Source organism: Corapipo altera, unplaced genomic scaffold (genome assembly GCF_003945725.1).
Source record: "Corapipo altera isolate COAL_440 unplaced genomic scaffold, ASM394572v1 22, whole genome shotgun sequence".
NCBI lineage: Eukaryota > Metazoa > Chordata > Aves > Passeriformes > Pipridae > Corapipo > Corapipo altera.
In genome coordinates, this window is record NW_020884886.1 from 8,034,596 (window position 1) to 8,056,776 (window position 22,181).

The window sequence follows — 22,181 nt, forward strand, 5'->3', positions numbered from 1 at the left end:
GTATTGATGAAACTAGAACTTTATAGAAGTTGGTACATTACATTCAGCAGTGGGTGTGATGATTTATTAACAAAGTAAAATGTTATCATAGATTCAGAAGAATCACAGAAAATGCTTTAGTAAAAGCGTCATTAGCCCTGCTAGCTAATATATAATTGAAGACAGAAGGGCAGAGTTCATTTGTATTTTGTTCATTTTCTTGGTATTGTTCACACACATTTACTCATATATATTATTTGACACTGACAAGCTACCAGCTTGAAGAAGTTGTTTAAAGTGAGGTTTTATCATCTTTGCTTTGCAAATCATACCCTGAAATGCATAAGACATTGCAGTATATATAGGAAAAGCTTTTATCAGTAGAGAAAGTGTGATTTTGTAGTTGCATGGTTGTTAATTTAAGCAGACATTTTTAATTGAGCTGTATGTGCTGTATAAATGTTTTGAATTGGAAAGGTAATAATATTCTTCAGAGAAACGAATCTAAATTTTTCATAACTTAATACTTAACAATTAATAATGTATGGGGTGTGTTGCTGAGTTTTATGTCTGGATTTCGAATACTCCATTACAACATACTATCTGCATATAATTACAGAGAGCACAGAGTATGTAGAAAACCATATGTCGAAGGTTACAGCAGACACACTACTTTCAGTTGGAGCAGAATTAAAGGAGATAAGTAAACAAGTCTGTAAATGCCTCAGACACTGTTATTTCTACATACAGACATATTCTAGGAGGTTATTATTCTAAATCCCCACACACACCCGGGGGTAAACACCTCACACCCGGTCTTGCATGCATGCATACAGGGAGACCCCTAAAAGTAGTGTCTCTCCCTGGTTTCTACCATGGCAGAAGGAATTAACATGCAGCTGGGCTGCTCTGATAAATGGATTCTGTTAGGTCACCGAGGGGATGCGTGTGACATTAAGTGATTTACCGTCCTTTACCTTAATGAAATTGTTTCAGCAAGATGACGCTGAGAGCTTTTAATGGATAGCTTTTCTTGATGTAATGAAATTGCATTCCTTTGGCATTTAATATAAGGTGCAGTTATTATTTACTGGAGCTTTCCCAGCGCTGCTGTTTTGCGCAGACAGTTGAGAACAAAAAGGGATTTCTGTGGCAGCGTGCAGGCCAGCGCGCTGTGCGACAGCCTCGAGCGGACGGGAGGGATGGCCAGAGCCTTTCTGTTCGCATGGCCTTGCTCTGCCGGCCCTTCGGGAGGCTTCCCTTGCACCTCGCCTTGCCAGCGCTCCTCTCCCTTACAAATGCCTTCCTAATCTGTTTAACAGGCAACTGGATTACAACCAGATCAGCTGTATTGAAGATGGGGCATTTAGGGCTCTGCGTGACCTGGAAGTGCTGTAAGTATTCCTTGTATCTCTTACTTGTAGCAAGAGCTCAGTGCCTGGGGAGTACTAATGTAGAAGCTTATCTGCGAGCTGCAGCCTGGTGTCAGGATGGTCTGGTGAAAAGATGTCTTAAAATAATCCACTGTGATGTGCTATAAAATGGTAAAAAGATGTGGAGAGGGAGAGATACGCCTTTACGCTGCAAGACAGCCATTAAACATAATTATTAAAAAAAAAAGCTATTGGCAGATACTATAAGAAAATAATATATTTCATCACAAAAGGGGGGGAAGGCAGCAGTATTAATGAACTCAATTAATTTTGTAAATTATCCATCACTGTTGATGTGATGAACATTTTCAGGATTGCTTTTGTTTTATATTCTGACATCAATCTGATCTTTCAGACTCTCTTTAAAGAACAATATGCTATGTATATTCGATAATATGAATGTTTTCGAAGAGGCATTTTCTATCAAGCACTACTACTCTATGTCAAGATATTTAACGTGTGTGTTAATAGTTCTTTTTTAAAACATTTTAAGTTTTATGTGCATAAATACATATGTATGTTTAGCAAAATTATCTTATTTGTGTGTCACAGATTATTTTTACTATACTCCTTTCTATACTTTTTCTCACTGTCTCAAAGTGGCTATCAGTGAAGTTAAAGGTAACAAAATTATCATCAGTGACCCCTCATCTGAGAATATCACTGTAATGAGCAAAGTGCCTGTGTTCCCTGAGAATCTGAGGCACAGGACACATTCCTGAAATATTTGCTTTGTCAGTCAAAATTACATATTTTTTCTGGATTTTCTATGTTAAGAAAAGTAAAAGAATTTGTGTATCAGTGAGTTACTTCATGTTTATTTGAATCACTCAGTTAATCACAACTGGAGGAGGATGAGGGAGCAGGTTTTGTTGTGTCTGGGGTTTTACTTTTTGTAAAAATTTTTCTGAAGTAAAGAAGCTTCTCTGGCAGTAGATAGTGTCTGCATGTCCAAGAAACTAAAGAGTATGTAAGCAGCTGGTGCTAAAGTTTTTTGTTGTTAAACACTAGTTGGTCTTACTTACGAGTGAATGAAACTGGCAGCTAAATTGAATTATTTTTTTTCTTTGCAATCATAGAATAACAAGCCTATTGTTAACTGTCTGGTATAAAGCCATGTAAAACGTACTGTAGGTTCAATACTGCATCTAATTGTTAAGATGATGAATTGTTGGTTGTCTGTCAGTAAACCCGATATTCTCTGAGATTTTTGTCTTTGGAACACATGTATGTGACAGAATAATTTTTCCAGTGATGGCTTAATCTGCTTATTATGGTGGTTTTTTTTAATACAAGCCTTTCTTTACAAATGCAATTGTTAAATGTTTATTTTAAAAAAAAATCAAATGTTTTCTGCATTTTTTAATGCTTGCCATTTTAGTATTCTAAAAAGGTCATCCTTGCTAGTTGAGGTTAGTGGTTAAATTTTTTAATTGATTTCAATGAGTGCAAAAGAGGAAAAAAGCTCTAAAATAATAATCTGCAGGAAAGTAGGTATTTAGACTTTTGTGAATGAATATACATAGTATGTAACCATTGTTCAAATATACAACTCAATTTTCACTATCTTAAGTTATAGTATGTGAGAAGAAATGATGTAAAGATTCAGAGTTTTTTAAAAAAGTTGAGCTAGATATTTCTAACAGTACCAAAGATTTTGTGTCTAATTCAGCTTCTTTTACAATATGGCTTAAAGAATGAAAGATGTGTAGATCAGACCATTCTGTATATGCACTGAGTAGCAAATAGGACTATGCATGTTGTTTTCATTTGGAGTTAATTATTCTATCTAAACACAGAACATATATATTACTTCAAACTTCAAGTATGAGGTAAAGCTTTTAAATAGGTTTTAATCCTGTTTAGTGACAGTTTGAAATACTTACCAAAGTAACAGGTTTTATATATTGGTTAAATAATTGTAGAACTTTGGAGGCAGTTAGTGTTAAAGATGCGAAATAACCTGAAAGACAAAAGCAATTAGAAGTGTAATCTCTGTGAATTTCTGTGAAGTTTCAGTTTTCCTTTGTCTTTTTTTTTTTAATGGAAAATCTGCTGTATTTCGGAAAAAGATTATGAGGAAGATATATAGTGGTGTCATGTTAAAAAAAATTAAAGTCTAAGAAATGGAAAAAAAGTCACCACAATCTTTGCTATAAGTAGCCTGTAAAACAGGTAAAAGTATTGAGCCAACTTTTTTTTGGTTACTGTAATCTCTGTAATGAAATCAAACATTTTTATCATTAAATAGAAACAGCCATAAAAGTTTTTTAATTCCTTATGTATCCCTCACATCTACTCCTATGTCTAATTTTTCTTACCCTTGCAAAAATAAACTAATAGCTCAAATACACAAAATGCCAAGGCAAACATCAAACAGTTCAAATTGAAAATTAAAACATTTCCAGATATGCCTTCTCTTAATTGCTGTGGAAATATGGACTGATTTCCCTTCATTGAAAAGACAGGATTTTAAATTCTTACAGGAAATTATGCAGTCATTTACCATGTGGACAGTGAAAGAAAATTCTACCAAGATTTACTGACTGTCATTAATTCATTAAGACACCTTTTGTGGAGGTACCCACTCAGCCATTTTTTGTTGTTTCATCTTTGTTATGTTTTGAAAAAGGGCAAAATCCTTCTTTTTTTTTTTTTTCTTTTTTTTTCCATTTTTCTCCTCTCTGTTTCTGTAGCCCCAAGAACACACAGGGGAGATCCCTTATGCTCAGCAAAGAAAAGATTTAGGACATGGAATGAGTAAGCACACAAAGGTAAAATGCAGCACATTGCACCAGTAATTAATTGCTTGGTTAATGTGGTGGTATATAGCCTGATCCTGTTCAGGGTGCTATGAATTTACCTTTCTGTGTTTCAAGATCAGAGATTACTTCAGAATTTATTCAAAATAAGCACAAATTACACTTTGTGATTTAAAAAACAAAAGGAAGAAGAAAAATACTTTCTGTTTCAAAAGAAAAAATAACCTTTTTTCAGTGGAAATTATTATTTATTACTGTTATGGTTATATAGATTCTACTCAAATGAGTAATCTCTAAGTCAAAACTGTAAATTCTATCCGTTGCTTCCTTGTTCTGGAGTTAAGCTTGTTTGCATTTTATTTGCAGCCTAAAGACAATATTTTACTGCAAATTCATTCATAAAGTTTCCAAATCTTTACAAACTACACATACCAAGTATGATGGACCTGAGCTAGCCAACAATGGGCTAAGACTTATTTCTACTTCCTATCTCAAGTTCTCAACACCTTGTCCTAAATTTAAATTACTAGATTGTTAAAGTATTATAGTATTCCTGACTCCTTCCATCATATAGCAGAAACTCCCCTATTGTTCAGGTACCTCTGGCTCATCTATAGCAACTCATTCCATATAAAACCTAACTGCAGCTCAGATGCAATATTTTCCTACAATTCTTGGGGAAAAACCTTCAGATCTTGTATCATCTGTCAAAAAATGGACTCTCAGAAACTAGAAAGAGAAATCGGAGTCTTAGAACCAAGACATTTTCTCTAAAGACTCTCTTTTTTACATCAGGATGTCAAGCTTAGCTTTAATGCCATAGATGTTCTCAACATTGGTGGAATTTCCTTTTCAGAGAATCATAGGCTACTGGGACCTCAAATTACTTAGGATTATTAATGGTAAAACCGTAATATTTTACTAGGAAATCAACAGGCAGGAAAAATATAGCTAAACGTGTGGGGTTTTTTTTTCCTGATGTCCATCCCTAAAACCAGGGCACCATGAATTTCATTAGTTATGCCTTTTTTAAAAGTGTAGTAAATGTGACATAACTGTAATATGTTAACATGATTCCTCTTGACTTTGCAGCACTCTCAACAATAACAACATCACTCGGCTGTCTGTGGCAAGTTTCAACCATATGCCCAAACTCAGAACATTGTGAGTAGTCCTGCTGAAACTGGCTGCTATTTTTATCATTCCGGTATATATTTTTACCTCTGCCAAGTTTTGTCAGGTGTCTAAAAATACGTATATGGGCAAAGCAAGCATGAACTCAATTGAAAAGTATTGATGTAGCATGAGGTTGATGAGTGTGAAGTCTCTATGTGTGTCTATGGAAGCTGATTCTGAGAAGAAAACCTAACAAGCTATACTTGGGACTCAGGAGATAAAGGAGTGGTTGCATCCTTTTCCATCAACTCTTTTAAAATGTGAGATGAATAAATCTACGAAAATGGGTTTTTGACCTCTTCCCAAATGGGTGGGAATCACTTTCCATAGTGCTGTATTCAGTTACAGAAAAGCTTCACCTTCTAACCAAAAAAACATGAAGGCAGGGGGAATTCTCCTTTACATGTTACAGTTATACAGAAAAATAAATTGATGTTTTTTGAAAGTCAAGAATTTGTTTTACTTTGAGCTATTGAATGGGTCACATTTCATTTAGGAACATGGGAGAATCTTTGATTGACTGTCAGATGTGATAAATGGGAAATCTTTATGCTTTTATTACTGTACTGCTAGCAGACCTAATTAAACTAAACTGGCTCACCGACATTCTTTGTAACATAAAATTATAGCATCATCCGGTTGTGCTATTATAATTAAAGTTGTGTCAGCACTTACAGTAAGGTCCCCATTTTTAGAGGTTATGACTTTCAAAGGGGAACACTTTAGTCTTCTAAAACAAAGCACGGTGAAAAGAGTGTGTATGCAGGTGACAGGAGCTGCAATTATTTTTTGGTATGTTTATCCTGACTATGAATAAATGTATGTTGTGTTGAGTGGCAAAACCAGAACATATCAAGGTTTAGTCCTGAGACTCACTTTCAGACAGATTTTCCAGTGAAACGGGAGTTAAAAATGAGAAGGATGCTTCTATCAGAAGTCAAGAACTACTGATAGTAGTTAAAGAACTACTTTTACAAAAGGTCTCTCCGGGTTCTTTTACACATGTTGGGTTGCACAACTGTTCTGAAATCAGTAGGGATATTCACCTGAGTTAACATACTATTTGTAACTGAAGAAACTTCATACAGGTGAGTAGCTCTGTGGATTTCATAACAGAATTGTAACTATTCTTGCTTGGACAAACACAAAAACACTTAAATAGTGCTGACCATGGGCTTTTGGCGACCTCAGCGAGATTTTGATAATAGAATTTCATTCTTTCAGGTCTGAGTCTTGAAAAAAATCATGTCTGTACTTCTTTCAAACCTTCAAATACAATTTGAAGTATTGTCTTGGTATAAAATACGATATTTCTGAACCACAAAATGCAGTGAATCAAATTAGCAATATTTATATTTTCTTTGGTTGGGATATTTCATCTTCTGAAAATATATTTTAGAAACAAATTTAACTAGACACAGATTATCGCTGTGACATCCCATTTGCAGTCAGAATATACTTGTATAACTGTATTGATTTCAGTGGCATTAGTTCTGATTTGCAATAATGTTCTTGCCTACAGCTGACCACAGATTGTACTGAATGACTGTGCTGTATCGTGAGCTGTATTTGCAAAGCACCAACCCAAGATTAGTACAGGAAAATATATTGCCTTTAATTTCTGTTCATTTGGGGGGGGGGGATTGTTAATATTTTTGTTCATGTTGGTTACGCATTTCGGGTTGCTTTGAAGATTTATTTTACAATGGATTAATTAAACCCTTTTCTGAATTTCTTGCACTTCCTTTCCAGTTATTTAGTTAGGATTGAACACATCAGCTAAAAAGGACCAAAAAGGCATTACCTTGTTATGGATGATTCTGAGTAACGACTTGATTTATAGCTGTGGGCATCCTTTTCTGTAGTTTGAGAAAATGTAAGAGCTAGGGAAGAGTAATTTACCTAATTTAGTGAATACATTTGTCTGATATTTTATCAATGGCAAAGTGCTTTCTGACACTTGGCAAGGAGCCATGGTCTTGTGTCAGACCGCTGCAACAGAGAGACAACCTCCTTAATTCCATCACTTGCTTTCGTTTGGTCTTTTTATTTCAGGGATTGCTTAGAACATGGGTCCCTAGTAGCCAAAAGCAGCTAATACCACTTTCTGTGGTTAAACAAAAAGAGAGGAAATCAGAGAAGAGATGTGAAAGAAGGTGCTTTATATTGAGTTATTACTCTATCTTGTTCAGCAGAAAATGAGTATGACCTGTTACAGGGATCTTTCAGGCTGTTTCTATAGAGACTAATAATGGCCTGACTTACAGATATATCTAATTGGAAACCAAATCTTTTATTAACTCTTATTTCTGACAGTGTATTATCACCACAGGGCAATTTTCTTGAGACATTTTTGTCTTATTCACTATTTGTACAGGTCTGGGCTAAAGAGTCCCACAGCAGCTTTCAAGCTCTTGTGTATTTACTTCTTTCTTTTAGACAAGAGACAGGCAACTACAGATAAGTTAATTTATTAGGAAGTGTTCTTTTTTCTTCCAATTAATTAGGCCACAACCAAAAAGTAATTTTCCTGCTTGTAAATTTTTCTGCTTGTATAGTTTCTTTATTATCTTGTAACTCCTAGACTTTCAATGAAAGATGTAAAAAATCGATTCCTCATTAACATTTGTATTAATAAATTGGGATAGTTGCTTGCTGGAGGGAGGGCTGGGCAGATTGGCTGCTTTTCTGTTTGTTCTTCCTAATTTAAAGGTATTGGCATGTCTCTTTCCATGCAGTCGTCTTCACTCCAACAACCTGTACTGTGACTGCCACCTGGCCTGGCTGTCTGACTGGCTGCGGCAGCGGCCGCGGGTTGGGCTCTACACCCAGTGCATGGGACCGTCCCACCTGCGGGGACACAACGTGGCCGAGGTCCAAAAACGGGAGTTTGTCTGCAGCGGTAAGGGAAACAGATTTGCTCATCCAGTCCTGTTTTGAAACACACCTGCCAACTGCTCAGTGGTTGCTGCATGTTGACTTTTGTTAGCTTTTGCGTAATCCAAGGATTAATGTTTATTAAAAAAAAAAACCTAGTAATTTTTATGAGTATTTGTATCTTGTGTGGGGGTGCTTCTGTCCTTAAAAACTTTGTGTAAATGCTGCATTCACACAGATTGTATAGCCTTCTAAAGGTATAATTATGGGGGACAGATGCAGGAAATTAAATAAAAGCTGCACTTATTGAGAACATAAAACCTTTACTAAGAAAGAATTATTATTATTATTTTTTAAAAACTTTACAGATTGATGCTTTTTCTTGTTGTTGTTTTCTGCCATTTAAATAATATTTTGAATCCCTAAGTAGCTTTTTGAATTTTATTGGTATGCTTTAATGCATCAGGTTATTTTTTGGTATGAAATAATGAAATGACTAACAGTTCATTACTAATCACATTTTCTCTATTCAATTTTTTTCCTTTATTCATATCTTCCAGATGAGGAAGAAGGCAAGTTTCTCTTTCTTATTTAAATATTTTTAGACTCAGACTGAAAATCTTCTGTAAACTTTGTCTACTGTTTCAAGTTTCCTCAAGAACATTAAAAACCCGCTGCAATATTGCTATCTGTCTTTTCAATGATTCATCAGAGTTTCTTCTACTGGCTGATTTTCTGCAAAGCCCCAGAAGCCTATTGCCAAATATGCCAAAATTTGCACAGATCCATGCTTTTAAAAGTTTGTGGAGAGCACAGTGTTCTGTCCTTTTTAAACAGTCTCTGACATCAAAGTGTAAGGCACTGCCATCTTCACATGGCAAATGCTAGCAGTATTCTTGCCACTAGTTCTGCCTTTATGTACATTTAAAAAGCCTCCTAATGAGATAATTTTGTATATCTTATTTGTAAATGTTATGGCTGCAGAGCCTGAGTGTCATGAATGGTGTCATAACTTGGTCATTATAATTATTATTAGGAAGGGGGATAACCATGTTTTCTGCCTTGATCACAGTATTTTTATTTAATAAAGCTAAATGAAACATTTCCTCCCTGTAAGTAGAAAACAAGTAGTGTGTTGTCAGTTTTGGCAGCTGTTTGTACTTTTGTAACAACACGTACATAAATGTGAAATCAAATTATTATATTGTAAAATTCCATCTCATAGAATCATAGAATAATTTGGCTTGGAAGGGACCTGAAGATCATCTATTTTCAGCTCCCCTTCCATGAGCAGGGACACCTTCCACCAAATTAGATTGCTCAAAGTCCCATCCAACCTGGCCTTAAAAGACTAATCTTCTCAGCAATTTAAAACTTGGGCAGTTATTATAAAAAGTTGCAAGTGGGAAAGCACTGAGCTGCAACTTACGTTATCAGTGTACCCTTCCTATATTAATATATGACATTAAGTATTGTGAGAGTGATCTTAAATTAAATTGTGGTTTCATAGTCAAGAAGTTAGTATTTTCTTTTTTTCATGAGAATTTCAAAACAATCCCTAGCTTTTTTTTAACTTAATGAAAAAAGAAAGAAAAGGAGGGCATCATACCTTTCTCATTCTTTTGTGTCTTTTTCTATCATTACAAAACAGCTCTTCCGTATCATTAAATCAATAGAAGAATGATAATATATTTAAAAATGTGCAATCTATCTATTTGCAGGAAAATATAATAAGTTTTTTACTTTAGAAAACATACCTAAATACAAAGTGATTATACTTAAATGCAATTAAAAATGCTGAGTTTAACATACAGCACTAAGAAATCAGGACGAACTCCTGTATAAATTAGCTTCCTGAGTTAGAATGGTACAACTGTGGGAGGAAGAAGTCTGCTAAGCTAAAACTGAGAGAATAACAGCTGTGTGAAAGCTGTTATGTATTATTGTGTGAGACAAAATAAAAATGTCACAACTCCAAAATATAGAACTGAAGGACCATATTCAAATACATAGTTGCGGAACAGAACTGTAACGACAGGTCACCTTCAGTTCTTGTAGCATAGTTCATCCATTTCTCTTGACATGCATTTTTAATACTACACAAAGTTCTGAAAACTAAACAAATCAGTAATTAGGTTTTAATAGCATTCAATAAATAAAATATACCTGAAATATGGATCACAGTCTTATTTGATGAAACGATTTTGAATGGGTGTTGCTAAAGCAGTTGAAAAATTATGTAATGCTAGCACAGTAGTTGAGCATTTGTCTTTCATCTCTCAGTATTGAATGTTACAATTAACTGTGTATTTAAATTAATGCAGTTTGAAAGTATTGATAGGCTATAATGTATATTTTAGAAGTTCTACCTTAGATTTTTCAAGTAAATGTAAAATGTTTTCCTTTGCAGGTCACCAGTCCTTTATGGCTCCATCCTGCAGTGTCTTGCACTGCCCTACTGCATGCACCTGTAGTAACAACATTGTGGACTGTCGTGGGAAAGGCCTTACTGAGATCCCAACAAACCTTCCAGAAACCATTACTGAAATGTGTGTAATCTGCCTTTTTTTCTATGAACTTGCAGAAAAAAGTTTTTTCCTATATATTCATTTTTGTTATTTGTATAAATTCATGCATTATATAGGGTAGGAATTTTTGTGTACGCGTTCAACTTAAGATATAAAAGGAATATGTAGGTTTCTGAAAACATTTAAGATCTTTATGTTATCTACTGAGTTAGTTTTGTATGTACTGCTCACAATTCATAGTTAAAACTGCATTCTGAGTTCACTTTAAATGAGTTTGGGAATTCTTGCTTTTCTACAAGTGAGTGGCTTTTCACTGCAGATTATAAACTCCATTGCTTTTAGGATTGCTTTCTGTGCTGGTTTTGGCTGGGGTAGAGTTTTTTTCACAGTAGCTGGTATGTTGCTACGTTTTGGATTTGTGCTGAAGACAGTGTTGATAATTCAGAGATGTTTTCGTTACTGCTGAGTGGTGCTTACACAAAGTCAAGGCCTTTTCTGCTCCTCACCCCAACCTACCAGCAAGTAGGCTGGGGCACACAATGAGTTGTGAGGGGACACAGCCAGGACAGCTACCCCCAACTAATCCAAAGGATATTCTATACCATTGTGGCATTACACTCAGCACATACAGCTAGGGGAGGAAGCAAGAAGGAAGAGATGTTCAGAGTGATGGTGTTTGTCTTCCCAAGTCACTGTTAAAAGTATGATGGCGTATACTGCTCTCCTGGAGCTGGCTGAACACCTGCCTGCCCATGGGAAGTGGTGAATGAATTCCTTGCTTTGCTTTTGCATGCAGCTTTTGTTTTACCTGTTAAACTGTCTTTATTTCAACCCAGAAGTTTTCTTATTTTTACCCTTCTGATTCTCTCTCCCATCCCATTTTGGGGGGAGTGAGCGAACAGCTGTGTGGATTTAAACTGTGACAAGTACCTTCAGTCACTTTATTCATCAGACTTCCCATTAGAGAAGCATAAGAAAGCAAAAATAAGGTATAGTCTTTGTGTTAATACCACCTGCCTGTGGATAGAAGAGCCTGCACGCTGATAGGGTTGCCTGACATGTCATATACAACAGAAACATGTACAAAATTACAATCATGTCCTGACTGTAGAGAAGAGTCATAACACAGATGTCATAGGGCCTTCTGTCTTCCAAAGCAATGTGACTGAGAGGTTGTGTGGGCCCAGAAGGAAAGTTACTGCTGCGTTGTCTTCTGTGCAGGGAAGCAACAAAAGCAAGGAGTGTGCTTGCTGACAAGACAGGTGGGAACCAGAGCATCTTTCTCTTCTGGGGATGGTGGAACAGTGTTTTGGAAGGGAAGCTGGGAGTTCCCTTTACGGAAATAGTAGGAAATTAGCTGTGACAACAACCTGGTAAAGTTTTCAGAATAAAAAGCTTGTGAGCACATTGATGATATAAGGTGATGTTAAGAATTTCAGATAAGGGAGGTGAGGGGAACAGATGCCTGAAGTGAAAGGGAAGACATCTCCTGAACATACATACTGTTGTAAATAGATCTCTGATTTTCTTGAAAGTTTAAAAACAGATCTCCACAATGAGATTTTAATTGACTTGTTGATATCTGACCTGTGTTTTTGAACTTAACAGGGTTTGGAACTACTGTGGTTTTCCTCTAAGGATGTGAATAATCATCACATCTGTCAGTTCATTATTACTGCTGTTAAGACTGACCTGGCTGACCCTGCCCGACCCAATTCTGTATAATACAAACACTTCTTTTGCCTTTTACCCCTCTCAGAAAAATTCCTCTGCTTGCAAATAAAGTGACTCTTTCATAAAATACATGCACAATGCCCAGGAAGACTGTACAAGACTGTTCTCACTATTTAATGAGTTGTATACTGGCGTTTTTACTTGTTTATGTGCATCTGTGTGCATAGAGAAGAAGAAGAAAATATTGCAAGAAAGAAAGAGGGAGCATGTGTCAAAGAGTCCCTACTATATGCTGCTAACCACTGGAGCTAACCACTGGTTACAGACACTGAAGACTGACTTTTGTTTACTATACTTTTCTTATGTATGTAAGAAATTCTGTTGAGTTTTAGGCATGGAATGCTATGATCTTCAGCAGTTTATTGTCCTGGAGGGTAAAAGTAACCATGTAGCAGCCCCTTCAGTATTTGGCTAAACATTTAAGAGATTGCAGACTGAGACTCAATGTTTCCTGCTAGTCTGGGCAGCATTCAGATTCCAGAGTGAGGCCTTTTCATGTTCTGAGATCCATAATCCATTGAAATGTAGATATATATGTGTGTTCATATAAATACGTACAGTGCATATAGTTTACAGTGATACAGTGTAAACTATGTTATCTCTCTGTATTGTATGTAGTCCATAGGTGCTGGCTAAATAAATTTCAGGTCATAACATTTTGCTCAGTTAAGTAACACCAGTCATGCCATAAGACCTCAATATATGTTTATTTAAAAGCTGATGTAAGAAGAAGTAGAAAGTTAGAAAATCAAACTTTAGTAATTATTTTGTATTGAACAGATGCACACCAGTGAATGTTGGTATGATGAAAAAACTGAACTTCAGTGATTGACTTAGATTTTGAGTAACACAGACTGATATAAAATATGATTCAAGCCAGTAATAGGCTGCACTTACCATACAGAGAGAATAAAACTCCTGTTGGGTGGAAGGTAAGGAGAGAATTGTACAGGAAAAGAAAGAAATAAAATGAGGCACAAGAAATGCACTGAAATCAAGGGATAAACTGAGTGGAAGAATTAGAGGATCTTATGAGTATTTGGTGAGAATCACAGGATCTTTTTTGCTTCCTTGTCAATAGGTTGAAAAGGAATTGAATTTTTTACAAATAAATATTTTTATGATTGTATGGGGAAAGCTTTATGCTATACTCATTTCTTTATTGTGAATAAAATAATTAGTTATAGTTCTCTTATGATTCTCATGGGTGGCAGGTGTATTTACCTTCTTAGCATCAAAGAGAATGAGAGACAGCGAAGAGGCTGGAAAATGAGTGGTTTACAGAGTGAAAAAGGTTTTACCAATAGTGAAGTGAGAGAAATCTGAAACTGGATCAAACCAGCATTCCACCCTGGCCAGTGGCTCTCATCAGTTGTTCATGAAGAATGTTTTGGAAACAGAAATATACTACTTCAGAAATAAAACACCAATAGCACAAGTATTTTCTTTGCTCCCAAGGGGTGTTGGGGTTCCTCTGAATCTTGAAAATTTGCATAGCTTTCAGGAAAAAAAGGGTTTTCATTGAAATATCCAATCTGCTTTAAACCAAACAATGCTCTAAATTTTCATGTTCTATTAAGTTAATAAATTCTGGGGGGAGGGAATTGCACTCAAAATCTTCCAGTTTAAAATACAGTCTTTTAAAGTTTCACTGATGTTCCTCTCTCTTTGTAGAGGGAAAGAAAATGCATTCACATTCATAATTTGTCCTGTCACCTTCTATTTTGCATGCCACCCTCAGTCATCTTATCTCTAAACCAACTGTTACAAGTCCATTCAGTCTTTTGGATGCCAAGACTTACCATGTCTTAATTAGTCTCCTCCTCTTTCTCTGAATTGCTTTCTAAATTTTTTTGATTTGCAATGACCAGAGTTGAGTACAATATTCCAAATGGTAGCGAACCATCAGGTTTTTATTAATGGAATTTTAGTTTTCTTTCATTTGCCTTTTACAGCCTAATATATAACTGCCAGTACACATCGCACCATGTTTTTTCTTGAATTATCCATGCAGAGTCCTAGGCCTGTATTTTTAGCTGTTAGGATTTTTTCAGGAACCAGAAGTTTGTAGATATAATCTTATTATACCATCCACAGGCATTTCGGAACATTGAGTCAGGCTGTATGTCACTTTTTAAAGCTGCTCTATGAAAGATTTCAGTCCTCTCTGCTTTTAACTGACTACAACATGCAGAAAGATTGTGACATTCCAGTACTGTTATCATACAATAAAAACTGTTTTAAAGCTTCATTTTTAAAGAAGTACTCTGCAACTGTTGCTTATAGCAACCCCTTGAGATTAGATTGGAAAGAATTATTGTATCCCACAAAATAATAGGTTTTTTTCACTTATTCCTTAGGCGATAATGTTGTCAGTATGCCAAATGGTAACTGACAGTAAACACTTGAAGAGATGAGACCATGCTGTCATGGTAGTGTTAAGAATACTGAGGAGTTGCTGAACACAAGACAGAAGGGTATAGTGAGCCCTGTATTTCCACCACTGCTATACAGTTCCCACACACATGGCTTTATTACCTCGTCGCCATTTTAAGCACATGCTTTGGCAGGAGCTCCCCAGTTCTCAGGGAGAGAGGAAAAGAGAAATGTGCTGGCTCCCTGTTGTCTTCTGAAGGATGTACAGGCTTTAACAGCCAAATTCTTATTTATTTATTCACTCATCTTTATAATACTACCGTCACCAGTTTCTCGTGCACACTGCAAGAAAATTGGCATGACACTTCTGTTTTACCTGCACTGGATGTCGTCCAATCTTTTCAGTACTTTTCCTTACTTGTTGATCTTTTTCTGCATTTTTGGTTGAACATTGTCATCTGATTTTCGTACTTCACTGATAGGGACGTTTGAAAAATCCACAATGCTTTCAAATTCCCTTACTCTGAACAAGTTTCTCTGCCCTCTCTCCCCTCTTTATGGGCTGTATTTGCAGAAATCAGTGCTAAGCACTACTAGCCTGTCATGTTATGCTTCAGCCAACTTCATGGTCAACAAAAACCTCTGGTGTTTACATCTGTCCTTCTTTTTGTCTTTGCTTTATTGTATTTCATATTAATAATGTTCTCCTGTGAGGCTGACATTAAACTTTGTGCGCCCTCCTTTATAGAGGTGTTTAAAATTCAGCATCTTATTTTTATGAGATTTTGTTTTTCCATCCATTTCTACCTCTTTATTATTTGTTCTTATATGGACAGCAGGTTACTTTTAATAAGAATAATAACCACATTTACTTTTTGAAAGTCCATAGTCCCATTATTTTTTCTTGACTTTTTTTTTAAGTTTTCTTTCAACACATGCTCATGGTTTTGTGATATTTTGCTATGTTCTCTATCCATTTCTTCCATCCTTTCTCTCAAAGGAAAGCCTGACCTCAGTCAACTCCTCAGTACCCTATGAAGCACAGAGTTCTTTCTCTTTGCCCAGCACAAACTTTCTTTGAATAAAATGTCATCTGATCTGTTTCTGCACAGAAATACTTTGTATTTGTTACATTGTCAGTCCATCTGGGGCAATGTTGCATAAAGCCAAGGGGTATTAATATTATTGCTATTCCCAGTCCTTCTGATGTATATGATTAAACTGCAGGTTTGAACTGTATGTTCCATGTTGACAATTTTATGCCATTTTTTCCTCAGCGGTGTTGATAAATTAACTTATATCTAAATAATGTGTAAAAAACCAACCAACTAAACAAAGCAAAGAAAAAAGCCACCCAAAACCTTTAAATGGAATATTGAATTTCTTAAGTATTAAACACTGGCAGTTTCAATTGTGTAAAATTTTGCATGTTGAAGCTCTGAGTTAGCTCTCCGGGGAAAAGTGCAAGAAAAGGCTTTCTGTTTAGAGTCTAATACTGGTGTTGTGACTTTGCACTGCCTTGATAGCTTTACTGTCTTGGAATACTGTTTTAAGACATTAGAAACTGCCTTCTCTGCTGATGGCTACTGCTTCTGTAGCAAAACTGGCAAGGAGATGTTGCTTGCACTGCACTGCAGCCTGTCTCCAAGTTTGGTGGGACAACCTAAACCGCTGAGAAAATAGAACTGGAAGCTGAAGTGGTTTAGGAAAGAGCAGGCATTCTGTGATTCCAGTTGCCAAAATGCTGTTTCATTCCAGTGTAGTTTAATTTACTGGTAACTGTCAGGGTATTGCTGAGAGGGTTTTGTCACATTCTCTGTCTGACTTCTCAATTGGTGCAGAATCACTTGGCTAAAACCAGGAATTCCCGTTGGGTGAAGTTAGTTAGCAGGCCATGCATTGTCTACCAAGTGCCTCTCGGGAAGATGCCTTCAGAAACAGGACTGCTTATCTCCAAGTAGCTGCCAGTGAAAATGGAAGGAGAATAAAGCCTGTGGTGTCCTCTATTTTTCCCTTCTGTGTGATAAAGCTTGGAGCAAAATTAAGTATTCAGCATCTCAGTAAATGTAATTCTTAATCCTTATTGACTTAGTACAATTGTATCTGTACCAGTTACACCCTTTCTGCAAAATTAATCCCCACTGCATTATCTAAATAAACTCACACACAGCTAAATAAGAATACCTAAAGTTTTCTTTTCAGGCTTTGTCTGATCAATGTGATATTATTTGAGAAAAAAAATACTTCATATTCCATAGGTATTTTGAGAAAGAAAATATTTGGTTGTGCACCAAAACTTCTCCAGTTTTAGTGCACCTAGGAGTTCTGCAGGAAGCACAGAATTAAAAAGGTGCACAGATGCACCTTTGCCTCTGGGTCAAATGAAAAGGCTTCATACCATAAGTGACCTGCAGGAAGCATTTTGGGAACTTAAATGAATTTCCCATAGGCCTATTACTTTAATGTCTCTATTGTAACTTTCTGAGGCAAAATACAATGCCCATAAATGTTACATATGAATAATCTTCAAACTTTTGTTATTTAGTATGCCTTACTTTAGCCTCTTGTCATTGACTTAAGCAAAGCATGATACATTATTCATTCATTCATCTCAAACATCATAATTTGAGTTGGTTTAGATTTGTTGTTTAAACCTCACCCCTTTTACAGTAATTTTAGGGGTTACCCTTTCATTGGCAGTCTTTTGAGCCTAACCAACTTAAGTGACCTAATGCACCTAGCACTTTCCTCCTTTGTCATGCAGTTCATATATTAAAGACATTAAAGGTCATTCTTAAGGTTCAAAACTATTACTGTAATTGGTTTTAGGAAGCATAGCCTTTCTAAAGCTGATAGCATTTATCAGTCTCTATGCAGGCATTCCTTCCACATTTCAGTTTTTCATCACTTTTAATCTCTTTTTACTTGGTTTCATTTTGAATTCACCTTCTGAAAATTCTTTGAATGATCAGCAGAAATAATTCTGGTTCCCTTAGAATAGAGACTTTTTTGGCATGTGTTCAAACACCCTATTGCTGTTACAAACAGCAGCCCGGCAGCAATTCTATTAATTGTACTGGTGCCTTCTCTCAGAATGGTGTGACAGGCTCTTATTTCAAAAGAGGCCAAAAAGCCATTAATGAGCTGGACTACCTTGTGAAAATGCTACACTTACATTCTTCTGATTTTCTCTTCTCTTCCGTGGCTTGAACTGCCTGTCAAAGTGGTTCTAATACCTCATTCCTTACTGTAATATTATAGAATCATAGAATCATTTAAGGTCATTATTCCTTAGCAAAATGTGCACATTTAATTAAGTCCTTCCTTTAAATGTTTTTAATCTTAACAAAAGTGAAGGAAAAATAATAATACACAGTGGTGTGTTGGGGAGGAAGAAAGTTTCCTGCAAGGAAGGGTTACTTAAGGGTTGCTGCTGTTAACTGAGGAACAGTTGTATGAGTAATTCTAGTCTTTGTAAGGGGCAGAAAAGACCCTTAACCACATAATATGTGAAATGAGAGAAACCATATAGTAGTCAGGGATTTTAAAAGCTCACCTTCATAATCCAGTGCAGTTATAAGCCTCTGACTTCTTATTACTATGACCTTTGGGATAAAATTTTTGTTTCTTGTGAATGAAGTTTTATAATGTTTGAATGCCAAAGCTGTATGGTTGTTTCATGATAACATTGTTTACATTTCCCACGAGTTTCCTAATTTGCTCCCTCAGTCTTGTCTTGTCTTACCCTCCTGTTTTCTAACTATTTTTCTTCATGTTTTCATCTTCCTCCATCTCATTCTTCCTTATACTTTGTTTTCATAAGTCTCTTGATTAATGATTGTGTGTTATGCCAAGCACTCGACTACATCTTTGTGAGTCATGTGATATTAAGCAGGATTAAAAACTCCTGAGATTGCTTCTCGCAGTAACACTCAGATTATATTAAAGGAGAAGTGGGGGAGGGGAGGGAAAGAGGGTGAAAGGAGAGAAAGGAGAAAAAGAAGAGGAAAAGAGGGGAGAGGAAATGAGATCTGACAGAACTGATTTTGACAGATGGACTTAACCAAGATAAAGGGACCTGATCACAGTGCAGACACTGGGGAAGTGCTTTGCGTACATGAGGAATTTTATTTGAGAACTGGGAGCTCTGTGTCTGCATCTTTTCCAAGTGAAGCTTGGCATGTGCACAGTTTCACCAGTTCTGTTGTCTTTTAAAATTCATCCTTACCCAAGAGTCCAAAGTACAGCCTTAAGTAAACAGTAATTGAACAGAGAGACACTTACATTGAGGTGCAAAGAGGCTTCTAAGGATGACCTTTTACAGAGAAAAGTCACTTAAAAAGGGTTTTGGTGTATTTATTGTAGACAGCTTAAAAACTCACATAGGAGAAAAACACTGAAACACCAGAGATAAGGCAGATTTCTCTATTTTTAGAGCTCAAAGAATGATTTGGCTGCCTCCAGTAGCCTGACACAAATGAGAGCAAACCCTGCATCTTCACAGCTTGAAAGAAATGAGGAATGCTGTGGGGAGAATGCAGTGAGTTACAAGACATTAAACTGATTATTGTTTTCCAGTGTCTGCATTTGTTTCTGCTTTTTAGTTTAAATCAAAACATCAGTCTTCTTAGGACTCACTCAGAATGTCAGTTCATATATGTCATTTACCTCTTAAACCGTTAAGCCATTAGCCAGAAGTCTTGCATATCTAGTGAAGTTTTGGAAAGGTTTTTCCAAGTTGGTTTCTATATATACATGTGTATATGTAGTCATTTACAGTTTATTGCTAAGATTTTTAGTAGTTTGCAAGAATTCCCTATAAGGGTGTCTGCTGTTTTTGAGAAAATATATGTTAATCTTACAATGCTACCCAAAATAGATAAAACTCTTCAGTCGCACTATAAAATTTTTCACAATCATTTAATTATAGCGCTTTTTGAAATTTTTCTGTTTTATCAAAATCTTTTCCTAATTCCTGTTATAATAAATACAGAGTGTATGCAGGTGTCAAGGGAAAAGTTTATTTCTACTTATGGATTAAAATAATAATTATCATAGCATTCGGTTGCTTATGTATAATGATACATACTTTGGTCAGGAGGAAGCCAGAAAACTGTCCGTTTTTGAATTTTTGGTAATTGCTGGATTAAAATAAAGTACATTAAATAGTACTTAAAAAACTAAATGCACCTCAACAGATGCATATGGTCTCACTACTTTTTACTCAGCTCTTAAACTAACACTCCAGACTTTTGAGCAACTTCATATAGTTGCCCTGTTTTTAAAATTAACTTTTCTTATATATGCTTCTCTTCAACTATACTTTATGTGTACTTTTCCTCAAACCTTCTCTTATCTTCTTTCCTTCCCGAAAGTTTGTAAGACCATTGTTCTTAAGATCAATCCTGACTAACATATTGGACTTTATATCAGAATTTTTACCAGTGGATTGTGGAGGCAAACTGATTGTGAAATCTAGAGCTTTTTCTTCTGTTTTGACTAAAAGTTAATGCATATTTATGTCCAGAATAGTACACGATTTTTAGATGCATTGTTATTAGTTATAATGTTTTGCTTACATGCTTATATTTTCCCTAGAAGTTTGTTCAAAAGAATTCATAGAAGTACAGCTTTACATATGGAGGAGGATCAAAAAGATTCCTAATGAAACAGAAATATCTGGTGAAAAACAACTGACATGAAACTAAAATTTTAGTCTCAATGTACACTGTTGTCTGAGGTTTTCCACATTCTGCAACATCTAATTTAAGAAATGTCCCCGGCCCTGCTTAGTTGGTTAAATACTGCAGATATGGCCATTAATTTTGAAAATCTTTGCATGAAAACATACCTTTTACTACATCATAATTTTACTTGAAAGGTTTTGTGATTTGCCACTCCCTGTCATACGTGACACTCAGTTTAGACTGTTCATCTGTGTCATCAATGATCTGAATACAGTTCTCTTGCTGTACTTTTCTTTGATCTTGGGAAGGTCATTATTCCTTAGCAAAAGGTGCATTATACCAATTGCAATATACAACAAAGTGGTTTGTGCAATTTATAAAAAATTTAGGAATTTGCTAAATCTTCATATCTTTCATGTGGTATGTACATAGAAACACACAATAATGACATGAATAATGAAAAATGCATTATCTCTGAGGCAATGTATTGAATAAATGTGAAACAAATTAGGATTAGGTCAATTGTTAAGGTATTAACTTCTTCACCTTAACATATTTAATTTGCCAATGCAGATTACACTGAATTATATTTAAATTATCTTTGGCATTCCTACCTTAGTATTTCTCAGGCAAAACTTGAAACATATTCCATTTGACTGCCTCAAAAGTAGATGGTTTTGCTAATTTGATAGCTAATCCTGCCTTTTTAACACACACAAGAGAAATGATTTGTCATGCTCTTACTTGAATATCTTCCTAATCTGAAAATTACTGGTAAATCATGTGGCTTTATGCTTTAAAAAAAAAAAAAAACAACACACCAAACCACCTTTTTTATTTGAGTTGTCAATACGTTTTTGTACATATAACATCTAATCTGGTCTTTATTAGCATGTATTCCATGCTGCCATTGTTCACGTCTTTGGCTTTCTTCATACCCCTGTGTCCTATCTTGAAAACTAATTAAATTCAGACAACAGGATAATTTCAACAGTTGACAGGACATAGAGGCACAGAACACAAAAACTGGACAAGAAACAGATGAAACTAGTGCTGGTTTCCAGACACTGTGAGTAGGTACTGGCCAGAATGAACACCATTCCAACCCTGGGGATTTTGTGCAACTTTCTGGTGGATGTTGAAGAGGCACCTTGAAGGACCTCTCCGATGCTGCCAAGAGAAGAAAACGACTCAAGCATAGAATAAATGAATATTTTATGCAGGATGAAGGGAAGCTGGAGAAGGCCCATCTCGCTCTTCCAGAAAAACCCTTATAGATCTCTGGCAGCTGTGCCACACTCCAAAGGTGTTGTTGCTCTTAGATTTTATTTTCACATATGAGTCTTCAGTGCTGATTACTTTTCCTCAGCAATTATGTTAGTGAAGTCATTCAGAAAGAAACTCTGGATGCTGATTTTTCATTGTTTTGTGTTTTGTCATCTATGGAATGCTTTCTTCGTCAACACATTTCTAAATACATGGTGAAGTAACCAACCACATATTCTAAGTTAAAATGTTTTGATTTTTATGGCATATTCATGATGTAAGTCCATGTATTGTTTAACGGGTAGTGAGCACTCATGCCATAGTGTTGGTCTCACCAGTGGGGGGATTCTCAAGCTAATGTTT

The 22,181-nt window shown here is 35.8% G+C and overlaps 1 protein-coding gene across 11 annotated transcripts in view; it reads left to right on the forward strand.

The window, feature by feature from the left end:
• Nucleotides 1-22,181, forward strand: part of SLIT2 (slit guidance ligand 2) — a 265,788-nt gene that overhangs the window by 160,659 nt on the left and 82,948 nt on the right. For 7 of the 11 annotated variants that reach the window (XM_027642801.1, XM_027642793.1, XM_027642803.1 and 4 more), the window contains exons 6-10: nt 1,302-1,373; nt 5,267-5,338; nt 8,089-8,252; nt 8,788-8,799; nt 10,638-10,776. In XM_027642801.1, the coding sequence (XP_027498602.1) occupies nt 1,302-1,373; nt 5,267-5,338; nt 8,089-8,252; nt 8,788-8,799; nt 10,638-10,776 (459 nt within the window). The remainder of the gene's footprint in view (nt 1-1,301; nt 1,374-5,266; nt 5,339-8,088; nt 8,253-8,787; nt 8,800-10,637; nt 10,777-22,181) is intronic. The other 4 variants (XM_027642798.1, XM_027642794.1, XM_027642797.1 and 1 more) reach the window with 1 other exon arrangement.